This window comes from Stegostoma tigrinum, chromosome 11, assembly GCF_030684315.1.
Source record: "Stegostoma tigrinum isolate sSteTig4 chromosome 11, sSteTig4.hap1, whole genome shotgun sequence".
NCBI lineage: Eukaryota > Metazoa > Chordata > Chondrichthyes > Orectolobiformes > Stegostomatidae > Stegostoma > Stegostoma tigrinum.
Window position 1 is genome coordinate 67,045,187 of NC_081364.1, and position 22,625 is coordinate 67,067,811.

Sequence of the window (22,625 nt, forward strand, 5' to 3'; positions counted from 1 at the left end):
GACCTCAAATGGCTATCATGACACCAACCTCGCACATAGCTTCTCAGGTCAGTGCTGTTTCCACTGTGAAAAAAGAATGCAACAGTGCCATAGATAAATCACCTTCTACACACTGCAACGTTAAGTACCACCAACTTGTCTCTGCTACCTCATATTCTCTCTAACTCTGTCATTACACCCATCTCCCACAAAGCCTCATGGTCTGCCAATCTCGAAATATGGCATGCAGCATTTTCCCTCAATGGCTCTTGCCCACTTTATCCTCTCAAACTACTAAGTCTGCCTGCCCTCTGTGTTTCCAACTCACTAGAGGAGACTTCACCCTGCTCCAGCACCATTGCTAACAATTCTTCCAGCCACTTCCATCTTACTAAATCTCTCTATTTGCCTCATTGCAGAAGAAAATGCCCCAACAGGGTCAAAATGGCCAAAGAAAGTTGTGGGATGGCCAACATTTGTATCTCATGCCTATATGGAGTCAATTCTTGAACTCACAGGAGAAGACCATGATTACTCATGGGGATGCCAAGAGCTCCATGTGCTGCAAACCAAGCAAACTTCATTGTTCTGCAGTGTGTTGTTTTGCCCCATTACCACCACAGTCAGTATAGTCTGAACATGTTTTTGCTCCCCATTGGCACCCACACTTCTTCCACCCCAAAGAGGCCAGCGCGTCAATCCATTGGCTCCTCCACCTCTAAGGAATTATGACACAGATTCCTTAAAGGATGCACTTGCAAGGCTTTCTTCTGCACCCTCCACAAGCTCAGATACAAACTCTCAGTGGGTTTTCTTTCTGGATTAGAGTCAGGAACACACACTGGTGAGCACATCATTGGCATGTCTCTGCAATTGTGGAGGAAGAAATGTCCTAGATCATTGGTGCTCAGGACTTCCAGAGACCGGGCACCTGATTAGCACCAGGTAGGAGATGATCAGCCATTAACAACCCCCTGTCAAAGTGACAGCATAGTCAGAGGAACAATCATGCTCAGGCCCCTGTCCCCAGAAGTCTCCTCTCAGGACAGTCCAGAGTTCCCTAGCCCCTCAATCTCCATCTTGCCTTTGACCTCCAATCCTGTGGAGGTAAAAGTTGAGGATGAGCCTGTACCTGAACAAGACACTCTGAACATGTCTGGGCTCTCTAGCCACTGAACACAGGGGTCATCTGCACAGGCCTGCCAGGTCGCCATAGTCTACTATAGAGCAAACTCACAAACTTTGGATGCTGGGTCAGCTACTTGACGTAGTGGGAGAGTGAGAAAAAAGAAATATCTCTGAGGGTAGATATGTGGCATGGGTGATATTTCAATATACATACAATTTTGCATCTGTATGTTTGTGTGCACTTTAAATCATCACCTGTCTGACCAACTGTTATTTTAGCAGTAGGACTGAGCTAAGCAGCTATTATGTTAGCGTTAAAGAACCTACTCATTTCCCAAAGAGAGGCAGAATTTATAATGAAGAGCTATTGCTTATCTTTGACAAGAATCCCAAATAGCACAAATCCTTCATCCTTTTCATTCATGACTTCAGTCAAGATGTAGTACTTTGCTGAAGAGACTAATGATTACAAAGATAATGGTAACACTTTTGAACAGGCTTTGCCTCCCACTCATATGCCATAGCTAAGGTTACCTTGTGTGTGACTACATCCTCATTTATGAGAGCCTATGTTTCTGCAGACAAAATTTCAATCTAGCTATGTGTTTTACAAGACATTTAAGGATGGGTAATGTCCAATCCTATATTAACATCCAAACCCTGCCTGAAAGTGATTTGTTTGGGTGGGAAAGAGGTTCCAAGTGTGCATTCTTCAAATTTAGATGTTGAAGTGAAAGGTACTTCAGCATTATATGCTCATTGAGCTGTATTTATGAGATTCTGACTGGAGTGTACTATAGAGCACTTCTAGGTCAATCCACCATCGGAACCTCATCTTCAATAGGTCTATTTTCTGCTCCAACGTGACCCTGGTCAAAGAACGGGCTGCATTGTAGCTACACTCAGCTTCAGTCAAAGGAGTTCGAACCAGAGTCATCATCTATGATAAGAGTGGGTAACATTTATTTTCCAGCAGTCAACCTAGTAAGGCATTCAGCCTTGGAACGTAGCTGGAACCTGAGAGCTCTTAAGAATGTAGGCATCATGGCAACTTCAGAGTGCCTGGTTCAAACCTTGAAGATGTGGTAATTTTAATTACTAATGGGTTACATTAACAGAGAGGAATGCTTACCTTTTAATGAATTCATTTGCTTTATAATGTAGCACACTCCATGCAATGTGTGTACAGTTGTTGGCACCCTGCATATGGGGAAAGCTACCTCTGTTAAAAAGGCCTACAGCCTGGGAGCAACATTCACCTTATCACCAGGACATGAGATAGAGTGATGTGTTCTTGCGTAGATTGCACCATTACCAACCTGATACTCTTGGGTTGAGAGCAGTATTGGTTGGAGATTTTAATTTCCCCTGTATTAACTGGGCCACCTGGAGTGTAAAAGGCCCAGACAAGGTGGTATTCATCAAATGTGTCCAAGAAAGTTTCCTAAATCAACATGTGGAGGTCCCTACTCAGGAGGGTGCAACACCAGACCTCCTCTTATGAAACAAGGTTGAGCAAGTGTCTGAAGTGTCAGACAGAGAGCACTTTGGGTCCAGTGACCATAACTCTCTTAGTTTTAACATAGTTATGGAAAAAGATAGGCCAGGTCCACAGGTTAAGATGCTAAACTGGAGCAGGGCTAATTTAGGGGCTATTAGGCAAGATCTAGCAGCAGTTGATTGGGTGAGTCTGTTTGAAGGAAAAGGAATGACTGGCAAATGGGAGACTTTTAAAAGTATGATATCAAGAGTCCAGGGACAGTATGTCCCTGTTAGGGTGAAGGAAAAAGCTGGCAGGTTTAGGGATCCCTGGCTAACAAGGGATATTGAGACTCAGGTCATGAAAAAGAAGAAGGCATACTTTGGGTTTAAGCTACTGGCATCAAGTGAATCCCTAAATGACTATAAAAAATGCAGGAGCATACTCGAGGGAAATCAGAGAGCAAAAAAGGGGTATGAGATGGATCTGGCAGATAAGGTTAAAGATAATCCCACGAGTTTTTACAGTTGTATTAAGAGTGAAAGGATGGCTAGGGAGAGAATAGGGTCCCCTTAAAGATCAGCATGGCTGTCTATGTGTGGAGCCACAGGAGATGGGGGAGATTTTTAATGAATATTCCTCCTCACTGTTTACTGAGGAGAGAATCATGGATGCCAAAGAAATAAGGAAAACAAGTGGGGATGTTTTGGACCATGTACATATTACCAGAGAGGAGGTGTTTGCAGCCTTAGATCACGTTAAGATAGATAAACCCCTGGGCCTGATCAAGTCCATGTTTGGACATTGTGGGAGATTGGAGAAGAAATTACAGAGGCCCTTGCAGAGATTTTTAACTCATGTTTAGCCACTGTTGAAGTTCCAAATGACTGGAGGGTGACCAGTATTGTTCCATTGTTTAAGAAAAGTAGCAAAGACAAGCCAGAGAACTACTGGCCAGTGAGCCTGACATCATTGGTAGGCACGTTATTGGAGAGGATACTGAGGGACAGGATCAACCAATATTAGGATAGTCAAGATCTGATCAGGGACAGTCAGCGTGGATTTGTGCGCGGGAAGGCATGTCTGACAAATCTTTTTGAATTTTTAAAGAGGTAACCAAGAGGATAGATGAGGATAGGGCAGTCAGTGTTGTTTATATGGGTTTTATTGCACTCATTAGAGTTTAGAAGGTTGAGGGGAGATCTAATAGAAACTTACAAGATAATGTATGGTTTAGAAGGGGTGGACGCTAGGAAGTTGTTTCCGTTAGGCGGGGAGACTAGGACCTGTGGGCACAGCCTTAAAATTAGAGGGGGTAAATTTAAAACTGAAATGAGATGACATTTCTTCAGCCAGAGAGTGGTGGGCTTGTGGAATTCATTGCCGCAGAGTTCAGTGGAGGCCAGTACGTTGGATGCCTTCAAGGCAGAGATTGACAAATTCTTGATCTCAAAAGGAATCAAGGGCTACGGGGAGAGTGCAGGGAAGTGATGTTGAAATACCCATCAGCCATGATTTAAATGGCGGAGTGGACTTGATGGGCCGAATGACCTTACTTCCACTCCTATGTCTTATGGTCTTATTAAGGCCTTTGACAAAGTCCTGCACGACAGGCTAGTCATGAAACTAAGTTCGCATGGGATCCAGAGAGAACTAGCTAATTCATTTCAAAATTGGTTCAAAATGTTAGGAAGCAAAGGATGATGATTGAAGGTTATTTATCAGACTGGAGGCTTGTGACTAGCAGTGTGCCACAGGGGTCAGTGCTGGAACCGTTGTTATTTGTTACTTGCATAAATGATCTGGATGTGAACGTACAAGGCAAGATTTGTAAGTTTTGCAGATGACACAAAATTAGGAGGTATTGTTGATAGTAAGGAAGATTATCAAAAATTGCGGAGGGATGTTGTTCAAACGGCGAAGTGGGCTGAGGATTGCCAAATGTAATTTCATACAGATAAGTGTGAGGTGTTGCACTTTGGAAAGTCAAACCAAGATAGGACATATACAGTAAATGGTAAGGTCCTGAGCAGTGTTGTGGAACATAGAGACCTAGTAGTGCAAGTTCGTAGTTCATTTAAGGTGGCATCACAGTGTGGACAAGGTATGAAGAAGGCTTTTAAATGCTGACCTTCATGGATCGAGGCATTGAGTATTGGAGTGGGGACATTATGCTGCAGTAGTTTAAGTTGTTGGTGAGGCCACACTTAGGGTACTGTGTGTAGTTTTGGTCACTCTTTTATCAAAAAGACATAGTTAAACTGGAAAGTGTGCAAAGAAGATTTATGAGGATGTTGCCAGAACTAGTAGGCCTGAGTTACAGGGAGAGGTTGGCCAGGATAGGACTTTATTCCTTGCAATGTAGGAGAATGAGGGGTGACCTTATTGAGGTATATAAAATCAAGAGGGGAATAGACAGGATGAAGGCATTTGTCTTTTTCCCAGGGATGGAGAATTGAAAATGAGATGGCATAGGTTTAAGGTGAGAGGGAAAGATTTAAGAAGAACCTGAGGGGCAACTTCTTCACACAGAGAATGGGGCGTATTAGGAATGGACAGCCAGAGAAAGTGGTTGAGGCAGATGCAGTAGCAACATTTAAAACACAACTGGATAGGTACGTGGATGGGAAGGATTTGGAGGGATATGTACCAAATGCAGGCAAGTGGAACTAACTGAGAAGGCATCATGGTCAGCATGGACCAGTTTGGGCTGAAGGACCTGTTGTACAACTCTATGATTGTGTAAGAATTGGGAGATTCTGCATAAATCTGCATTTTTTCCTTACAGTCTCACAAAAAGAAAATGCTGATGTCACCTAGACAACCCCCAGGATGGGATGGCCATGCACCCCTTGGAAGTGCAAGCCCTGCTGTAGTTAGGGTGACAAAGATCACCTGACTCAAAACTTTATCTCTGTTTCTCTCCACAAATGCTGCCAGACCTGCTTTCACCAACACTCCCTGCTTTTGCTTTTGCTGTGGTATCCTGGACAGCCTCATTCTATGCCTGCATTGTGTTTTGATCATCTCGAGGAAATGACAATGAGGACGATACATTCTGGGTCTCCAAAACCACCTCCACAGCTTAAGGGGAACTACTGAGACTTTTCTGTTTGGAGGCTTGTTTGGCAAATTGCAGTTGTCCCTTGGCTTGCTGTTCCCTTTGACCCTGATCAGTTCAGCTTTACTGTCTTTGTATGACTGCAACAACAACTGTAGTATCTGTTGAATCTGGATCTATTTGGGATAGCTGCAGTGAACCGATGTGGGCAATATCAAAAATAGAACAGCTTTTCAGAATCATGGTTTGTATACAGACACACCAGACATAAATGAGACTTTATCATAGGCCTCAATGCAGTAGGACATCGGGCTTTAAGAGGGTTGTGAAATGCCTTTACTTGGACCTCTCAGATCTTTCATTCCATGCAGATTGAGGTGGATCATTTGAAATAAGCAGTCAGCATCAGGTCTTTAGTTAAAACTTAAAGCAGTCTTCATAACATCACTACGGAAACAATCTCAACTGGAACACTAGGAGATTTCTCCTCTGGTGCAAAGGTTCCAAACCCGTCATTGAGATTTTTAATCAACCTGTTCAGAAGTGTTATGACACATCTCTGAGCAGGTGCGATGTGAACCTGTGCCTCCTGGCTCAGAGGTAGGAATACTACCACAGCATCTCAGGAGCCTCCCTTTCAAGTCCATTGTTTGTTATTCTACATGTGTTATACTCAGTTCTGCCAACATAAAACACTGCTCAGCTATTGGCAAAGATTTCATGATTAGATTAACCTACCTATACCTCGTGTTCACAATCCATTGTCCTTCATAAACCTTATTACTTCTTATCTTGTGCAGGTGTCTGGCACGTATTGAAACCTCTGGTCATCAAAGATCCCCTTTGACCATGTTTCATGGCTACATTTACCATTTCAACATGTCATTACTTTGTACATATTGTGCATAGTTCCAAAAATATTTTTAACATTTTTTAATTGCTGAAAATGACAGATGTAGGTTGTAAAAACCACATTGCACAAATACATTATGATATTATAACTGATGAGATTACTACCAGCTCGTCTACTGTCATGAATTGCTCTGGATATGCAGAATTGAATGTATGAGCTCAGCAGATCAGCCTTGACCCTGTTGAATAGTGTACTACGCCTGAGGGCCAAATGACCTACTGCTGTTCCTATTGCTACTGGTCTTATGTTCTCACATATTTACAGTTCACCAAGAGTAAAGCAACTCAAAAATCGGTGACTTCAGATGATACTTCTAAGACACTTGTAACTTTCTGCTTTAGAGATTACTAGGATTAATTTGTCAAGATGAATGACATACCCGATATTGCTTGTGGCTAGGATTTCTAATAAAGTGTTGATCAATTCATAGCCTGTACATACTAATTTAATGACGGACATGACTATTATTGGAGATAATGGGAACTGCAGATGCTGGAGAATTCCAAGATAATAAAATGTGAGGCTGGATGAACACAGCAGGCCAAGCAGCATCTCAGGAGCACAAAAGCTGACGTTTCGGGCCTGGACCCTTCATCAGAGAGGGGGATGGGGAGAGGGAACTGGAATAAATAGGGAGAGAGGGGGAGGTGGACCGAAGATGGAGAGTAAAGAAGATAGGTGGAGAGCGTATAGGTGGGGAGGTAGGGAGGGGATAGGTCAGTCCAGGGAAGACGGATAGGTCAAGGAGGTGGGATGAGGTTAGTAGGTAGATGGGGGTGCGGCTTGGGGTGGGAGGAAGGGATGGGTGAGAGGAAGAACCGGTTAGGGAGGCAGAGACAGGTTGGACTGCTATTGGGATGCAGTGGGTGGGGGGGAAGAGCTGGGCTGGTTGTGTGGTGCAGACCATCGAACAGCCACCACAGGGTGCTCATCTTCGGTGGCAACCTTTGACTGAGCCTCTGCTGCCTCTGCCTCCATCTCCAAACCTGAGTCCTTACAGTCCTTAGGACTGACTCTTAAACTGTTAGTCAGCAGAGTTTCCCAATCAAGGATGCTGATGGTGGTGAAGGATGCTGATGGCAGCATGTCTGTCAAAACAACTGTCTCTGTGGAGAACTCCCGCTGGCAGAGATGGTCAGTGTGCATTTTGCAGTCTTCTTCCAGTTTTAACCATATTATTGCAGTGGTCCCTTTTTTTGCAATAAGGATAGCTGTCAGAATCCATGGAGAGTTGGGAATGAGGTTCCTTTTGTGGTCTGTTTCTCCCAGCTCAAATCTCTGAGTGATATAATTATATATATTATATATATATATATATAATATATATATATCGTGGCCACTTTTTTGGGCTTCTTGTTCTAATTCAACCTTACTACCCAAGTTTGGGGAAGTCAGGTTTAACCATGTCTGAAGGTTTTGGCCCATGCATGGTTCCATCAGGGCTACTCCCAATGTCATATGCAGCATTGTCCTATTGTTGAAGAGGAAAAGTTCTGGTTTCATTTCCAAAGACCCTGTAGTTTGTTTTCTCATGCTCCTTTTGAATACCTGGGCCACCTTCTCAGCCAGACCATTTGAGGATGGGTAGTGGCATGCTGGGTGAATGTACCTTACTTTGTTTGTCCTCATAAAGCTCTGAAACTCCCCAATGGTTAATGGAATTGAGCTGTCTGTTACAAGGAACTCGGGTGTACCACTTGTACTGAAGGATTGCTAGACTTTTTCAATGGTGTTGTAAGAGGTATTAGAGTCCATTCGGTGCATGTTGATCCATTTTGAGTGGACATAGATAAGGATTAAGAATGTGAGCCCATAAATGGTCCTGCACCCAGGGTCTCCCTAGCTATTCCAATGGATAGGGTAGAAGTGCTGGTGGCGCCATCCAGTTTTACTGGCAGGTTTTGCACCATGTATCCAGGTTTTTGATATCTGTGTCTATGCCAAGCCATCAAACATTGCGAGCATTTTCATTTCAGAAATTCCTGGGTGGCTATTGTGCAACTTTTGAAGTATTGGTCACTGACCTGGACCTGAGACAGCAACTTGAGCTCCATACAAGATAATGCCATCTGCTATGCGCAACTCCTGATACTTCAAGGTAAAGAGTTTCAGCTCTTCTCTGGGATGACAATATGGCCAACTGTTTAGGATGATATGACGTAGCTTTACCAGTGTACAGTCCTTTGGGCCTAAGCCTGCATTTAATTGGCAGATACTGGTAAATGTCTATGAAGTACAAAGCCATGATAGCTTCATCCGTCTTTGGAGAGGAAAATCGATTGTTGGATAGTGGCATCCACATTGACTAAATATCTCCCTGGATGATGTTCCAGTGTATATTCATTGGCACCTCTTAGCAGCATCCAGCACTGGATCCAAGCTGATGCGGTGGGTGGCATAACCGTGTCTTTCTTCAAGGGGACCAGCAAAGCTTTGTAATCAGTTACGACGGTGAATTGCCAACTATAGACAAACTTGTGGAACTTCTTCACTGCAAACACCATGCCAGACCTCCTTTCTTAATCTAGGCGTGCTTCCTTTCTTCCTGCACCAGTGTTTGTGATGGATACGCAATGGACAGTCTGTCCTATAATCCCAATAGTGCAATAATACTATCCCTATCCTATAAGAGGAGGCATCGCAGGTTACAATGAGTGGTCTCAGCGGGTCATAATGAGATATATTTGTTGACAGTGGTTGTTGTTTGACTTTTTCAAAGAATTTGTTGGTGGCATTTGCCATGAGCATTCTGATTTTGTTTTAGCAGGACTCAGAGACATATCACACTCCCCCTGACAGTGTGAGTCTGTCACACAATCTATAACAGTGTGAATCTGTCACACATCCCATGATGGTGTGGATCTGTCACGCTGCCTGTGATGGTGTGAATCCGTCACACACTCCATGATGGTGTGAATCTGTCACACACTCCATGATGGTGTGGATCTGTCACACTCCCCCTAATGGCGTGAGTCTGTCACACTCTGTGTGACAGTGTGGATCTGTCACACTCCCCACTGATGGTGTGGATCTGTCACGCTCTCTGTGATGGTGTGGATCTGTCACACTCTCTGTGACGTTGTGGATCCGTCACGCTCCCCTTGACGGTGTGGATCCGTCACGTTCTCTGTGATGGAGTGTATCTGTCACGCTCTCTGTGAAGGTGTGGATCCGTCATACTCTGTGCGGTGTGAATCCGTCGTACTCCCCCTGACAGTGTGGATCCGTCACGCTCCCCCTGACAGTATGGATCCTTCACACTCCCCCCGACAATGTGGATCCGTCACGCTCTCTGTGACACTGTGGACCCGTCACACTCCCCCTGACGGTGTGGATCCATCGCACTCTCTGTGACGGTGTGGATCCGTCACGCTCCCCCTGACGGTGTGGATCCGCCACACTCCCCCTGACAGTGTGGATCCGTCACGCTCCCCCTGACGGTGTGGATCCGTCACGCTCCCCCTGACAGTGTGGATCCGTCACGCTCCCCCTGACAGTATGGATCCGTCACACTCCCCCCGACAATGTGGATCCGTCACGCTCTCTGTGACACTGTGGACCCGTCACACTCCCCCTGACGTTGTGGATCCATCGCACTCTCTGTGACGGTGTGGATCCGTCACGCTCCCCCTGACGGTGTGGATCCGTCACGCTCCCCCTGACGGTGTGGATCCGTCACGCTCCCCTGACGATGTGGATCCGTCACGCTCCCCCTGACGGTGTGGATCCGTCACACGCCCCCGATGGTGTGAATCTGTTGTACACTTGATGATAGTGTGAATCCGTCACCCTCTCCAAGACAGTGTGAATCTGTCACTTTGTGATGAATTGTTGCTGAACTATTGGATCCATTTTTGTCATTGTAAATTGTGATTCAGTGATTTTGGTGGTTTGTCTCTCTAACCTTATTGTCCAGTAACTATGCATGAATGTTGTCATTGCCTTCTATGTTTTGACATACATGAATGTTGCTTAAAAAAAATTGACCGTTTTGCCAAACTCTGAATGCTACATTTCAAATGATCACAACAATTTTAATTCAGAAGAACAGGTTGCGGTTGGTCAGCACATCAATTCGGACCATAATAATGCTTTGATTTATGCAATTGATAACCGTGGGGTCGTAATTCTCCCAGAGACTTTAAAGAAACCACAGCATAAACATATTCCTTTCCTTTGCATTTTGTGGCACACTGTATGAAATGTGGCCCTTCTAGAATGTCCAAAGGGATCACTTCATGGGTTTGACAGATTATCCTAGTTTGAATGTTATGGTGGCCATTAGTGTATTCGGAGCTGTTCACCAAATGCTGCCGATTTGTGAAATTGCACCCAACAGCCAATAGTTTTATTTTGGATTTTGCAAGTGCAAGCTGCTTGAGCACAGTCCTTACTTTTGCCTATTACATAACTGAAGGACAGTGCCATTTAATTCCATCAGACCATCGCTGGAATGTGTAGCCTACATGTCTGGTATTACACCAACACTCAAATTCATGCACAGTGTTGCTCAATTGAGTGGTAGGCATAAATCCTCACTGGACTGATAGAAGGGTCCTGCTCATGGAAAATACCACTCACATAGCCATAACATGGCAGTACTGTGAAATGGCTTTTTGAGGTAATTGTGGTGGACCTTACTGGTCCAAAGGTCCAAAGGTCTTTTGTCCATTTGTAAGTTTATGCAAGTTTGTGATTAATTAATTGATCAGGGTAGCCTTTGTCCTGCAAATAGCCGTGTTATGCTCCTGTGGTTTGCAAGATGGAATACTTTCGGCAACTCGTCATTCTTTTTCAGTCTGTACATTCAAGTGACAGAGATTTGAACATACGGCAATTTTTCACACGGCATCCGATTACATGACAATTGGTCACTGTTTAAAAATATTGATCTAGTTGAATGTTATGATGACACCATGACTTGAATGAGATATTTCATTTGTTTTCTAGTGAAATGAGTACCTTAATTTATAAATTAGAGAGCACAAGAGAAGAAAAAGGATTTAAAGGATTTTTCAAACAAGTAATCCTGCTGTAATCTTTCTACATTGCTAACTGGAATGAGAAAAACCAAATCCACGAATTCAACAAGAAATATTGTTATAAGTAACTTCTGAGTAAAATATTTATACAATTTTTAACTGTACACAGCAAGATATATAAATGACACATCAAACCAAATTCACTGGTTGCCAACTCCCCATGCCTGAAGCCCAATTTCAGTGACATGATGTTTTGTTTTAGGGGAAAACACCATGGAATTATAACCACCTAAAGGAAATAAATTCAGCCCATTGAGGATGCTGACCCTTTGTGCAGTAATCCAGTCAGTCCTGTTCTCATAACATATTTTAACAGCTTTGCAATTTTATTTGTTTCAAGTGTTCATCCAAACACCTTTTGAAGTCATAGATTGCCTCTACTTTCACCACCCACGTAGGCAGACATAGATCATTGCCACTCGGTGCATGAAAATGATTATCTTCACTACCTCTTTCTCTCTTGCCCAGAAACTTATAGCCCTGTCTCCTAGTCCTTGTGCCATAAGCTAATAAGGTCACCTTTTCCTTGTTTACTTTATTTTTAACACTTCTATCAAATCTCTCCTCAATTACCTATCTCCAGGGAAAGCAGTTTTGTTTCTGCAACATATTATTGTTGTGAAAATCCTCCATCCTTTGTTCCATCCTGGTAGATCTCTTTTGCATCTGCTCAAGGACCCTCAAATCCTTCCACAGCTGGATGCAATACTCTAGTTATGGCCTAACCAGAACATTATAAAGCTTTGACATAACTTGTCTGCTGTTGTACTCATTAACACAATTTATAAAGTCCAACATACTATTTCTTTGGCTGACCATTGTATTTATCTGTTCTGCTAACTTCAAAAATCAATGCACGTAAACTCCCAGGTTCCCGTGCCCCTGCACACTTTAGAGTTGTGCCAAGACATCTATGTTGCCTTTCCCTGCCAACTTTGCCAAAAATGTATCACACTACATTTTTCGGTATTCAGTTCTATCTGTTACTCATCTTTCTATTCTACAAGCCTATCAATGTCCTGTTACAGTTGGTGTGATGCTCACTGTCGGCCATATCTTCAAGTTCTGTAACATTGGCAAATTTTGAAATTTTGATTTGTTCCAATATTCAAGTCACTTAAAGCTACAATCATTTAAATTTGCTGGGGTTTTTAAGCCAATATTTTATCCAAGTTAACATTGACTCTCCTATTCTATGAACAACAATTTTGCTAACCAGCCTTTTATATGGAAACTTGTCAAAAGCTACTCAATGCCTGGAATAAGCATTGCAACTGCATACACCATCCCCAAGTTTATGCTTTTCCCGTGTTTCGTTCGCTTCAATTGCCCTGTCTGTCTCCTGTTCTGGTTCAGCCTTTGTAACGAGCACCTTAATCCTGTTGCAGTTGTTGGAAGCACAAGAACTTGCAGGCAAGCAATAGACCCTGCATCCTATTGGTTACTCTTTGGGCCAAGGAAATCGTAATGGATATGTAACAGTTGTTGCAGCTAGGTAATAAAATGGGAATACTCTAATTTGAATCCATCTATGTCATTTGAGAGAAGGGCTTATCGAAGGGTTCAACGTACAAACTCGGCCAGGATTTACATGGGAGTGAAAGCCCTTGGGCAGAAAACTTTGCCTCCTTAATTTCAGATCCGAAGTATGGAAAGCAGTTCACCAACTTATTTTGCCATCTTCTGAATATTTGTCAATTCTAAATAGATGACAATGTTCTGATGCTCTTTGACAAAGGTTAGATAATAAAACGTGGAGTAGGCCTGTTCCTTACTCTGGCTGACTTTTTAATGTGAACAATATTAAAACAGCAGCTGTACAATGCCACCAAGCTTATTCCAGTCTGGAAACTTGCATTTCATAATAAACTATCTGACCTCAGAAAATTCCACAACAACACAGTTTTGTGCTTATTACATGCTGAGAATACACCACTCCAATCCCACATCCTGATAATTTACATGCCTTGCCATACCTTGAACAATTTAAGGCATTGCATGCCCCCTTACTTTTTTTAATTCATTGATGGGATGTGGGAATTGCTGGCTAGTCCAGCATTTATTACTTATCCCTAATTGCCCTTATTGAGTGGTTACCTTCTTGAACCACTAGAGTCAGTGCTGTTCGAGTGGGAATTCCGAGATTTTGAACCAGCAACAGTAAAAGAATAGCAATCTATTTCCAAGTCAGGATGATGGGTGTCTTGGAGTGGACCTTGCAGGCAACAGAGTTTCCATGAATCTTTTGTCCTTGGCCCTTGATGTGATGAAGATAGTGCCTTTAGAATGTGTCATCAAGTAATCCTTGGCTAATTGTTATAGAGTATTTTGTGGATGGTATACATTGCTACCACTGTATGTCCATGGTGGAGGAACTGAAGTTTTAAGATGGTGAATGGGATATCAACCGATCTGATTGCCCTGACTTTGATGCTGATTGAATGTTGTTGGTGGACTGCTCATCCAGGCAAGTAGAGGTTAGTCAACCACAGCTCAGACCTATCGGTGGTGAACTGGCTTTGAGGAGTAAGGAGATGAAATGTTCGAACTAAAATACCCAGGATGTTACTTGTTCTTGTAGTCACAGTATTTATGTGGCTGTGCCAGGTAAGATTCTGGTCAATGGTTATACTGTGGGTGGATGTGGGATAGAAATTGGTAAATGTTTGCAGGTGTCTTCATATTGGATCAAACATTACCTTTTTATTTAAACATAATAAGTACTAACTACATGCAAGTCAAGACAGACCCTCTGCCATCATGCTGTCAGAGGGAACCATCGCATAGGAATCATTTGATTGCATATGACTTTCCAGTTACAATGCCAATTCTATTTCTAGGGGTAGGCTCCCCCCCAATATGCACTACAAACCAACCAATTCCCATAGTTACATTGACTATGCAACCTCGCACCCTGTGTCTCATAAAATCTCTATTCCATTCTCCCAGTTCCTCTGTCTTCATTGCATTTGTTCTGATGATGCCAGCTTCAACAAGGCAGCCTCTGAAATGTTCATCTTCTTTCTCAACTGACAGTTCCCAGCACTGTAGTTAGCAGGACCCTCACCTGGGTCTGACCTATCTCTCGCACTTCAACCCTCACCACCTCTCCCCTCCCACAACAGCAATAGGGTCTACCTTTTCCTTACCTACCATCCCACCAGCGTCCACACCCAGAGGGTCAGAAGTCACCTTTTTTCACTACTTCCAATGGAATACCACCACCACCAGACACACACATTTCCCCTCCCTTCCCTTAACAGTATTTCACAAGGACTGTTGCCTCCAGGACACCCTGGTCCACTCTTAATTCACTCCCAACAACACTCCCCCTCCAAGGCCTGCAGCACCTTCTTCTAGAACCATAAAAGGTGTAATACCTGCCTATTTACATCCCTCCTCCTAAATACCCAAGGACCCAAACACACTTTCCATGTGAAGCAGCACTTTACCTGCACTTCACTCAACCTAGTCTACTGCAATCACTGTTCACAATATGGTTTCCTGTACATTGGGGCAATGAAGTGTAGACTAGGTGACCGCTTCAAAGAACACCTACGTTCTGCCTGCTAAAAAGGCTCTGAACTTTCTGTTGCCTGCCACTTGATCCTGGCCAGCATCTCTCTGGCTTGCTGCAGTGCTCCAGCAAAGCTCAACGCAGCTAGAAAAAGAGCACTTCATTTTCTGCTTGGCAACTCTACAGCCTTCTGGATTGAATGTCAGGTTCAACAATTTTAGGGTTTGTGAACACCTTCCCCAAACTTTCTCCCAGCATGACAGAGCAGACCTTATCATCAAATTGGCTGCAACTAACACAGCCTACCATTAGCCACTAATTGTCCCCATTAGCAGATATTCATTCCCTGTGCTGACCATTATCCACTTCTTTGTTTCTTTGACTGTATTTCTCTCTTTTTGGACTCTATTATCTCCACCTATCGTTTACTCCTCCATCCTCCCCCTACTCCATCTTGTGCATAAATACCAAACTTACCCCAGTCACCATCAGTTTTGAAAGAAGGGTCACTGGATCTGAAATGTTAGCCCTGATTTTTCTCCACAGATGTTGCTAGACCTGCTGAGCTTTTCCAGCGATTTCTATTTTTGTTTATAATGTCAGCAATCTTATTTACATCATCACCTCATCCATTTATATTACATCTTCCCAAAAGTCTCTGACTTACAAAGATGACCATTGTGGCAGATTCACCAATGTATCTGACCAGGCTCTGCACTCTCAGAGGTGATTGAGAAATCGAGCTGCCCTTGCCTTCTTTTGAACTCCATTAGATGCAATGAGAATTGTCAGCTGCTACCAGTTTAACATTTAGACCATCTTCCACATCTGCTAAAGAACTGGTAAATTTTGCAAAAGTTTGCCTCCTTTTAGAAGCCAATGCACTCCTATTTCTTCACACCATCCTATTTTCTGTCTCCACACGTTGGGTCATAGCCATAACATTTTCTCAAGAACTAGGATTTTAATCACAAATTCACACTGGCTCTCCAGCCTAGAGGTGGTAATGCACATGCCTCGTAGTGATTAGAGGATTGTAGGGCTGTTCTTTTATCAGAGACAGAGGACCAATAGCAGTTTAGCCTGATGGTCACCAGCCTCAGGTGAGGTTGAGAAGGAGCATCCTCATGATAACCTCAGCTGATATGGGAATTGAACCCACCCTGTTGATATCACTCACCAGCCATTCAGCTAATTGGACTAACTGACCCCCATGAGTGTATAGTTATAAGAGATAAAGATTAATGAAGTCAAATGTCAGTCCCATATATCCAGAAGTGGCCCTAGAAACAGTGGATGCATTGCATCATCTTTCAAGATACTATAGATTGTGGAAAAGCTTTTTTGGATTAGAGGGTAGGTAATTTAACTCCAACATTTAAAAACAAAGTTGAGAGAAAACCATGAATTACCGACCAGTTAACCTGAACATGGGTAGTTCGGAAAATGCAAGAACCAATTATAAAAGATTCAAGAACAGAGAACATACAAAACTGTAACAGAAAGGGACAGAGTCAGCAAGGATGTATGAGGGACAGAGTCAGCAAGGATGTATGATTATTCTTGACAACCACTGGAATTTTTCGAGGTTTTGACCTGCAGAGTTGATAAGGGGGGATCCAGTGGATGTGAATTACTTTGACTTTCAGAAGGCTTTCCGTAACCTCCCACATAATAACTACTGTATAAAATTAAAGCACATGAAACTTTGGATAGAGAACTAGTTGGCAGACAAGAAACAAAGAGTTGGAATAAACAATTGCCAGCAAGTGACTAGCGGGGTTCTGCAAGAATCAGAGTTTAGACCTTAGCTATTCACATTATATGTTAAGGAATGAACTAAATAACTCCAACTTTGTAAAGAACATAAAACTGGCTGGGAGGGTGAATTGCGAGAAGATGCAGAAATGCTTCAGTATGATTTGGACATGTTGCGTGAATGGGCAGATTGCATGGTAGATGTACTATAAATGTGGATAAATCTGAGGCTATCCACTTTTGTAGAGAAAACAAGAAGGCAGATTAATATCTAAATGGCAATAGACTGGGAAAGGGGAAAGTGCATTGAGACCTGGCTGTCCTTGTACACTAGTTCCTGGCAGCAGGCAGTGAAGAAGGCAAATCGTGTGTTGGCCTTCTTGGTGAGAGGATTTGAGTACAGGAGCAGGGATATCTTGCTGTTAATTATACAGGACCTCGGTGAGACTAATCCTGGGGCACTGTGTGCAGTTTTGGTCTCCTTATCTGAGGAAGGATATTCTGACTATGGTGGAAAGGCAGCAAAAGCTTCTATGATTTTGGTGGTTGTAGCTCACAATACTTTGTATTATAATATTGCTGCATTCAGTGTGTCTTGGAATCAACCCTCAAGACATGAAACTATCAAAATGAAGTTGAGTGAGTTGGCAAACTCATGGCACTTGTAATATAATGTTAAATATGAAATTGTACACTTTAGTGAAAAAAGGGCAAAAGATAGTTATTTTCAAATAGTGATATATTGGGAAATGTGGGTGTACAATGAAATCTGGGTGTTTTGCACACCAGTTAATGAAAGCAGTGCAACAAACAATCAGGAAGGCACAGGCTATATTGACTGTCATTGCAGGAGCATTAACATTCAGAAATTAGGAATGCTGCACTGCAGTCATTCAGGGCCTTGGCAGTCCCTCAACTGGAGTTTTGTGTGCAGCTTTGGTCTACCTAACTAATGGAGGATATACTTCCACAGATGGAATGCAACAGTCGCTCATGAAGCAGTCAGGACAAGTTGCGGAGAAAGTAAAAGTATGGCATTCAGATAGAGGATCAACCGTGATCACATTGAATGACGCAGATGGCTCAAAGGGCCAAATCGCCTATTCCTGCTCCTAGTTTCTATACCTGGCAAGGATTGGTGTGGGGTCTGCTGCTTTTTGTCATTTTTATAAGTAATTTGGATGTGAATATAGGTGGAATGGTTAGTAAGTTTGCAGATGACACCAAAATTGGTGATGTAGTAGACAATGAAGAAGGTTATCTCGGTGTATAATCAGACCTTGAATAGATGGGTCAATGGGCCAAGAAGCGACAGGTGGAGTTTAATTTAAACAAATATGAGCTGTTGCATTTTAGTAATTCAAGTTAGGGTAGGACTTATACAGTTAACGGATTAGCCCTGGAGAGTATTGCCAAACAAAGAGACCTGAGATGCACGTGTACGATTCCTTGGAAATGGAGTCACAGGTATGCAGGGCATTGAGTATAGGAGTTGGTATGTCATATTGCAACACTACAGGACATAGCTGAGGCCATTTTTAAAATACTATGTTCGGTTCTGGTCACCTTGCTATAGGAAGGATGTTGTTAGTCTCAAAAGGTTAAGTAAATATTTACAAGGATATGGCCAGGATTAGATTGTTTGAGCTATAGGGAGATGCTGAAAAGGCTGGGACTTCTTTCCCTGGAGTGGCAGAGGCTGAGGGGTGACCTTATAGAGATTTATAAAATCATGAGGGGCATGGATAGAATAAATACCCAAGATCTTTCTCCCAGAGTACAGCAGCCTAAAATGAGAGGGTTTAGGCTTAAGGTGAGATGTGAAAGATTTAAAAGGGAACTTAGGGGCAACTTTTTCACGCGGAGATGCATGTATAGAATGAGCTGCCAGAGGAAGTGGTCATGCAGGTACAGTTACAACATTTAGAAGGCATCTAGATGGATATATGAATAGGAAGGGCTTAGAGAGAGATATGAGCCAAATGCTGGCAAATAGAATAGCTTAGTTTAGGATATCTGGTCAGCATAGACAAGTTGGACCGAACAGTCTGCTTCCATGCTGTATAACTCTATGACTATGTCACTGAATCCTGGGAATGCAGATCTGATGTGTGATGAGAGACTGGGTTATTTGGAAGTATATTCATTGGAGTTTAGAAGAATGAAGGGGACATCACATAGAAACCTATAAAATTCTAACAGGTCTTGATAGGTAATGCCAGAAGAATGTTTCTGATGACCAGGGAATGCAGAACCAAGCATCACAGTCTCAGGATTTAAGGTAGACTGTTTAAAACTGAGATGGGGAGAAATTTCTTCACCCAGAGTGTGGTAAGCCCGTGGAAGATTCTGCCACAGGAAGGAATTGAGGCCAAAACATCAGACTTTTTTCAAGAAGGCTTTTGATATAGTTCTTAGGGGTAAAGGGATTGAAAGGTATCAGGAGAAAACAGGAACATGTACTGAGCTGAGTGATCAGCAATGATCATGTTGAATCGCGGAGTAAGCCAGAAGGGCTAAATGGCCTACTTCTCCTATTTTCTATCTTTCACTGGAAACATTCACCCTTTGATCTCAAAAAGATCCATTCCGGGATAGTTCCAAAGTTTGCGCAGAGGTGAAGATGCCATCAGCAAACCCCATTCCTCCTGCTTATGGAGAGAGCATATGATGAAATTGACTACCAACCTTTCTGTGATGGGATTCACTATCATTGAGGATAGTGATGTTCATAAAGCCTCTTCTTAGCATTACTTCTTTAATTGTCCACCACTGTTCATGGTTAGGTACGGAAACTATAGAGTTGTCAGTTGATCTGTTGGTTATGGGATCACTTGACACTGCTGACATCTTGCCATTTCTGGCTTCTGGCTTGCATCTTGTCTTGTGGCTTTTAGGCAGGCCTGGTACTATTCCTGGCATACTGTGTTCTGCTCATACTCTTTGGAACTTGTGTTGATGATCATGGTAAAATAAGGCAAAGCCAAGTGATGAAGTTGCATACTTTGGTAGAGTACAGTTCAGCTTCTGATTGTGCTATATGCCTCATGATGTGCAGTTTAAGCTGCTAAATCTATGCCAAAGCTAGCCTATTTAAAATACTAGTAATATCACAAAAATATGAAGACAGGCATTCAAGTGCATGAAGACTGTGTGGGTGCTCCCTTCTACCAGTGCTGTCATACATCTGTAACAGTTAGAATGTTGTCAACAATGTCATGTAAGTTTTGTCTTACATGTTGGTTCTTGCACACCTGTTGCAGGCCCAGTCCGGCAGTTATGTCCTCCAAGACCAGGCTAGCTCTGTTATTGATAGTGCTACTGAGGCACATGGTAACTGTCAGTGAAGTACCCATCTAGAATAAATAATTTGTTTCTTCCGAGTGGTATTCAATGTGGAACTTCAGGGAGTGCAGTCAGTGGTAATCAGTAGGAGGTTTCCTTGCCTAGGAGCCTTCATGTAGTCCAAATTCAATGGTAAGGACTTTGAGGGCTGGCCCCTCCTGACTGTATACAATAGTCTTTGGTGGGATTTTGTCTTAATCTAGTACTTTTATGGTCACCATTACTGAGATTAGTTTCTGAGTTATGGATTTTATTCATTTGGTTGAATTTCAGTTGTCCCATACTATGGTGGAATTTCAACTCGCATCTCTGAATCATTAGCCATGGTCTCAGAATTATTTATCTCATAACTTAAACATTTTGCAACTATAACCAGTTCTTAAATGACAGCTGTTGCATGTCAATGCACAAAACCATCTGGACAGCATTTTCTGAAATAGTAAGTAATCTCTCTGGCATGTGCCCTGATCATAAAGAATGTTTAGAATCTTTTTCAACTCGAGAAATACATATACCACATATCAATGAGATCTTTATTCTACAATTGCTACTTATGATTGTTTGCAGAATAAAAAAAAATTCTTTTTGGAAAGGGTGGCCTTCATTATTTTAGAGGTAGGTGACAGGAATAAGAAAAATCCAAATGTCTCATCTTATTTAAGCTGCAGCTTGTTTGCAATGTCTTTTTTTGTGTGTTGTCAGCAACTGTTATCCTTAATGAGCTCAACTGGACAGCTGCGCTGGAGGATGTTTTCAAACGTAACCGAGAAGAGGACCCTTCACTGCTGTGGCAGGTCTTTGGTAGTGCCACAGGTGTGACCAGATATTACCCAGGTATGTCAGACCATGGAACAAAGCCCATGTAAAATTCAGACAGGAGCTCCACACTTACAGATTCAGTATCTCTTAGCCTGCTCTATAAGCTGGGACTATAAACAGCTACAGAAAGGACAACGTTTACATAAACACAATCAGAAGTACAGTATCACTTTGGCATTCTTCTTGATGAATCAGGGGATGGTATCTTCAAGGGTTTTTTTACATTTGGAAATGACATGTGAACTCAGTGAAACAGAAAAGCTGGCATCTTCTCCCAGCTCTCACCAAGGGAGGTTCTGTCATGGGAATAAAGCACTTGTTATTTAATACAAGCTATGGCTGATCCAGTGATGATCAATGCTAACACTTGAGACCCTTCTGGTCATCTCTCAAAGCATAGGGTACATACACACAAAGCACATGAAGTCTGTAACGGGGGAACCAATTGTTCTGTGGTTACTACACTGATCTGGCTGAACATGAGACTCTGCTGCTCTCACTATTAGTCATGGGTAAATTTCAAGGATGTTCAGGTTGATAATCGACCTCTTTGACTACATTAGGAACATACTTTCCACCACCATTCACCATGTAAAAGAGCCCTCAAACCCAGAACTCTTGGCTCAGTTAAGATGCTATCTACAGCTGCACACAACAATTAGAGGTTCCAACTGGTAATAACCTTGTTCTTGGCATTAACTTTGCTACACTGAAAGTTCATCGAAAGAATAGAAAGCTTAATCTGCAGACGTTCACACCTTCGTTAAAATATATGGAATTAAATCCATGTCTCAATTGAAATTTTCTTATTCAGATTTTATCACAAAGTTACTTACTTTACTAACTCTTTGTAACCTTTTTGTGTTCTTTATAGCAACTCCTTGGGGCCTTCCCAATAAGATTGATCTGTATGACGTACGACGGAGACCCTGGTGAGTGAGAGGTTAATGGGAATGGCACGCTGCAAAATCATACTCTGTTAATGTTCAAGACTTCAATAAAATGATAATGACCTGTGTAATGGAGACATATCAATACATATGGAAAACATATCAATAATCTCCTTCCTCTGCTTTATATTACTCATATATCTTCTAAAGATTTGTTGAAATATGTTTGCTGATTAGATCAGAGCCAATTACCAGATCAGTCAAATCTCTATTCATTAGAGATGAGCTAGTTAACAGTAATGAATCAAAGGAAAGGGGAATATCGAAATGTGGGAACGCAGGTTTGCACATGCATTTGCAGATAAACACAGACATGTCTTATTGGGGAAAACTAAATATCTCTGAGAGGATTCAAGGAGGGATCAGTTGGTGTTTGGTATCTTGGTTATAGCAGATAAGGCACAATTTCCCAAGCACTACACCAAAACCCTCAAGAATGAAGAAAGCCATTCAGCCCTCCTGAAGTGTTCTACCTAGATTCGTTCCATGTTGGCCACTGATTCATGGAGCTGTTTCTAAGATGATTCCAGGGTTTCCCTTCAGTCATTCTGTCCTCCATTCACTCCTAGTGTTAGTCATTATTTTCTGTTTGAAGATGGAATTCTTGATATCAATACGAAAGTTGGCGTTTAC

The 22,625-nt window shown here is 42.5% G+C and overlaps 1 protein-coding gene across 3 annotated transcripts in view; it reads left to right on the plus strand.

Annotated features, from left to right (window-relative positions):
• The window catches only part of cacna2d2a (calcium channel, voltage-dependent, alpha 2/delta subunit 2a), an 815,854-nt gene that overhangs the window by 575,539 nt on the left and 217,690 nt on the right, over nucleotides 1–22,625 (plus strand). For all 3 annotated transcript variants that reach the window (XM_048547478.2, XM_048547479.2, XM_048547480.2), the window contains 2 exons: nucleotides 20,926–21,057; nucleotides 21,917–21,974. In XM_048547478.2, coding sequence (XP_048403435.1) covers nucleotides 20,926–21,057; nucleotides 21,917–21,974 — 190 coding nt within the window. The remainder of the gene's footprint in view (nucleotides 1–20,925; nucleotides 21,058–21,916; nucleotides 21,975–22,625) is intronic.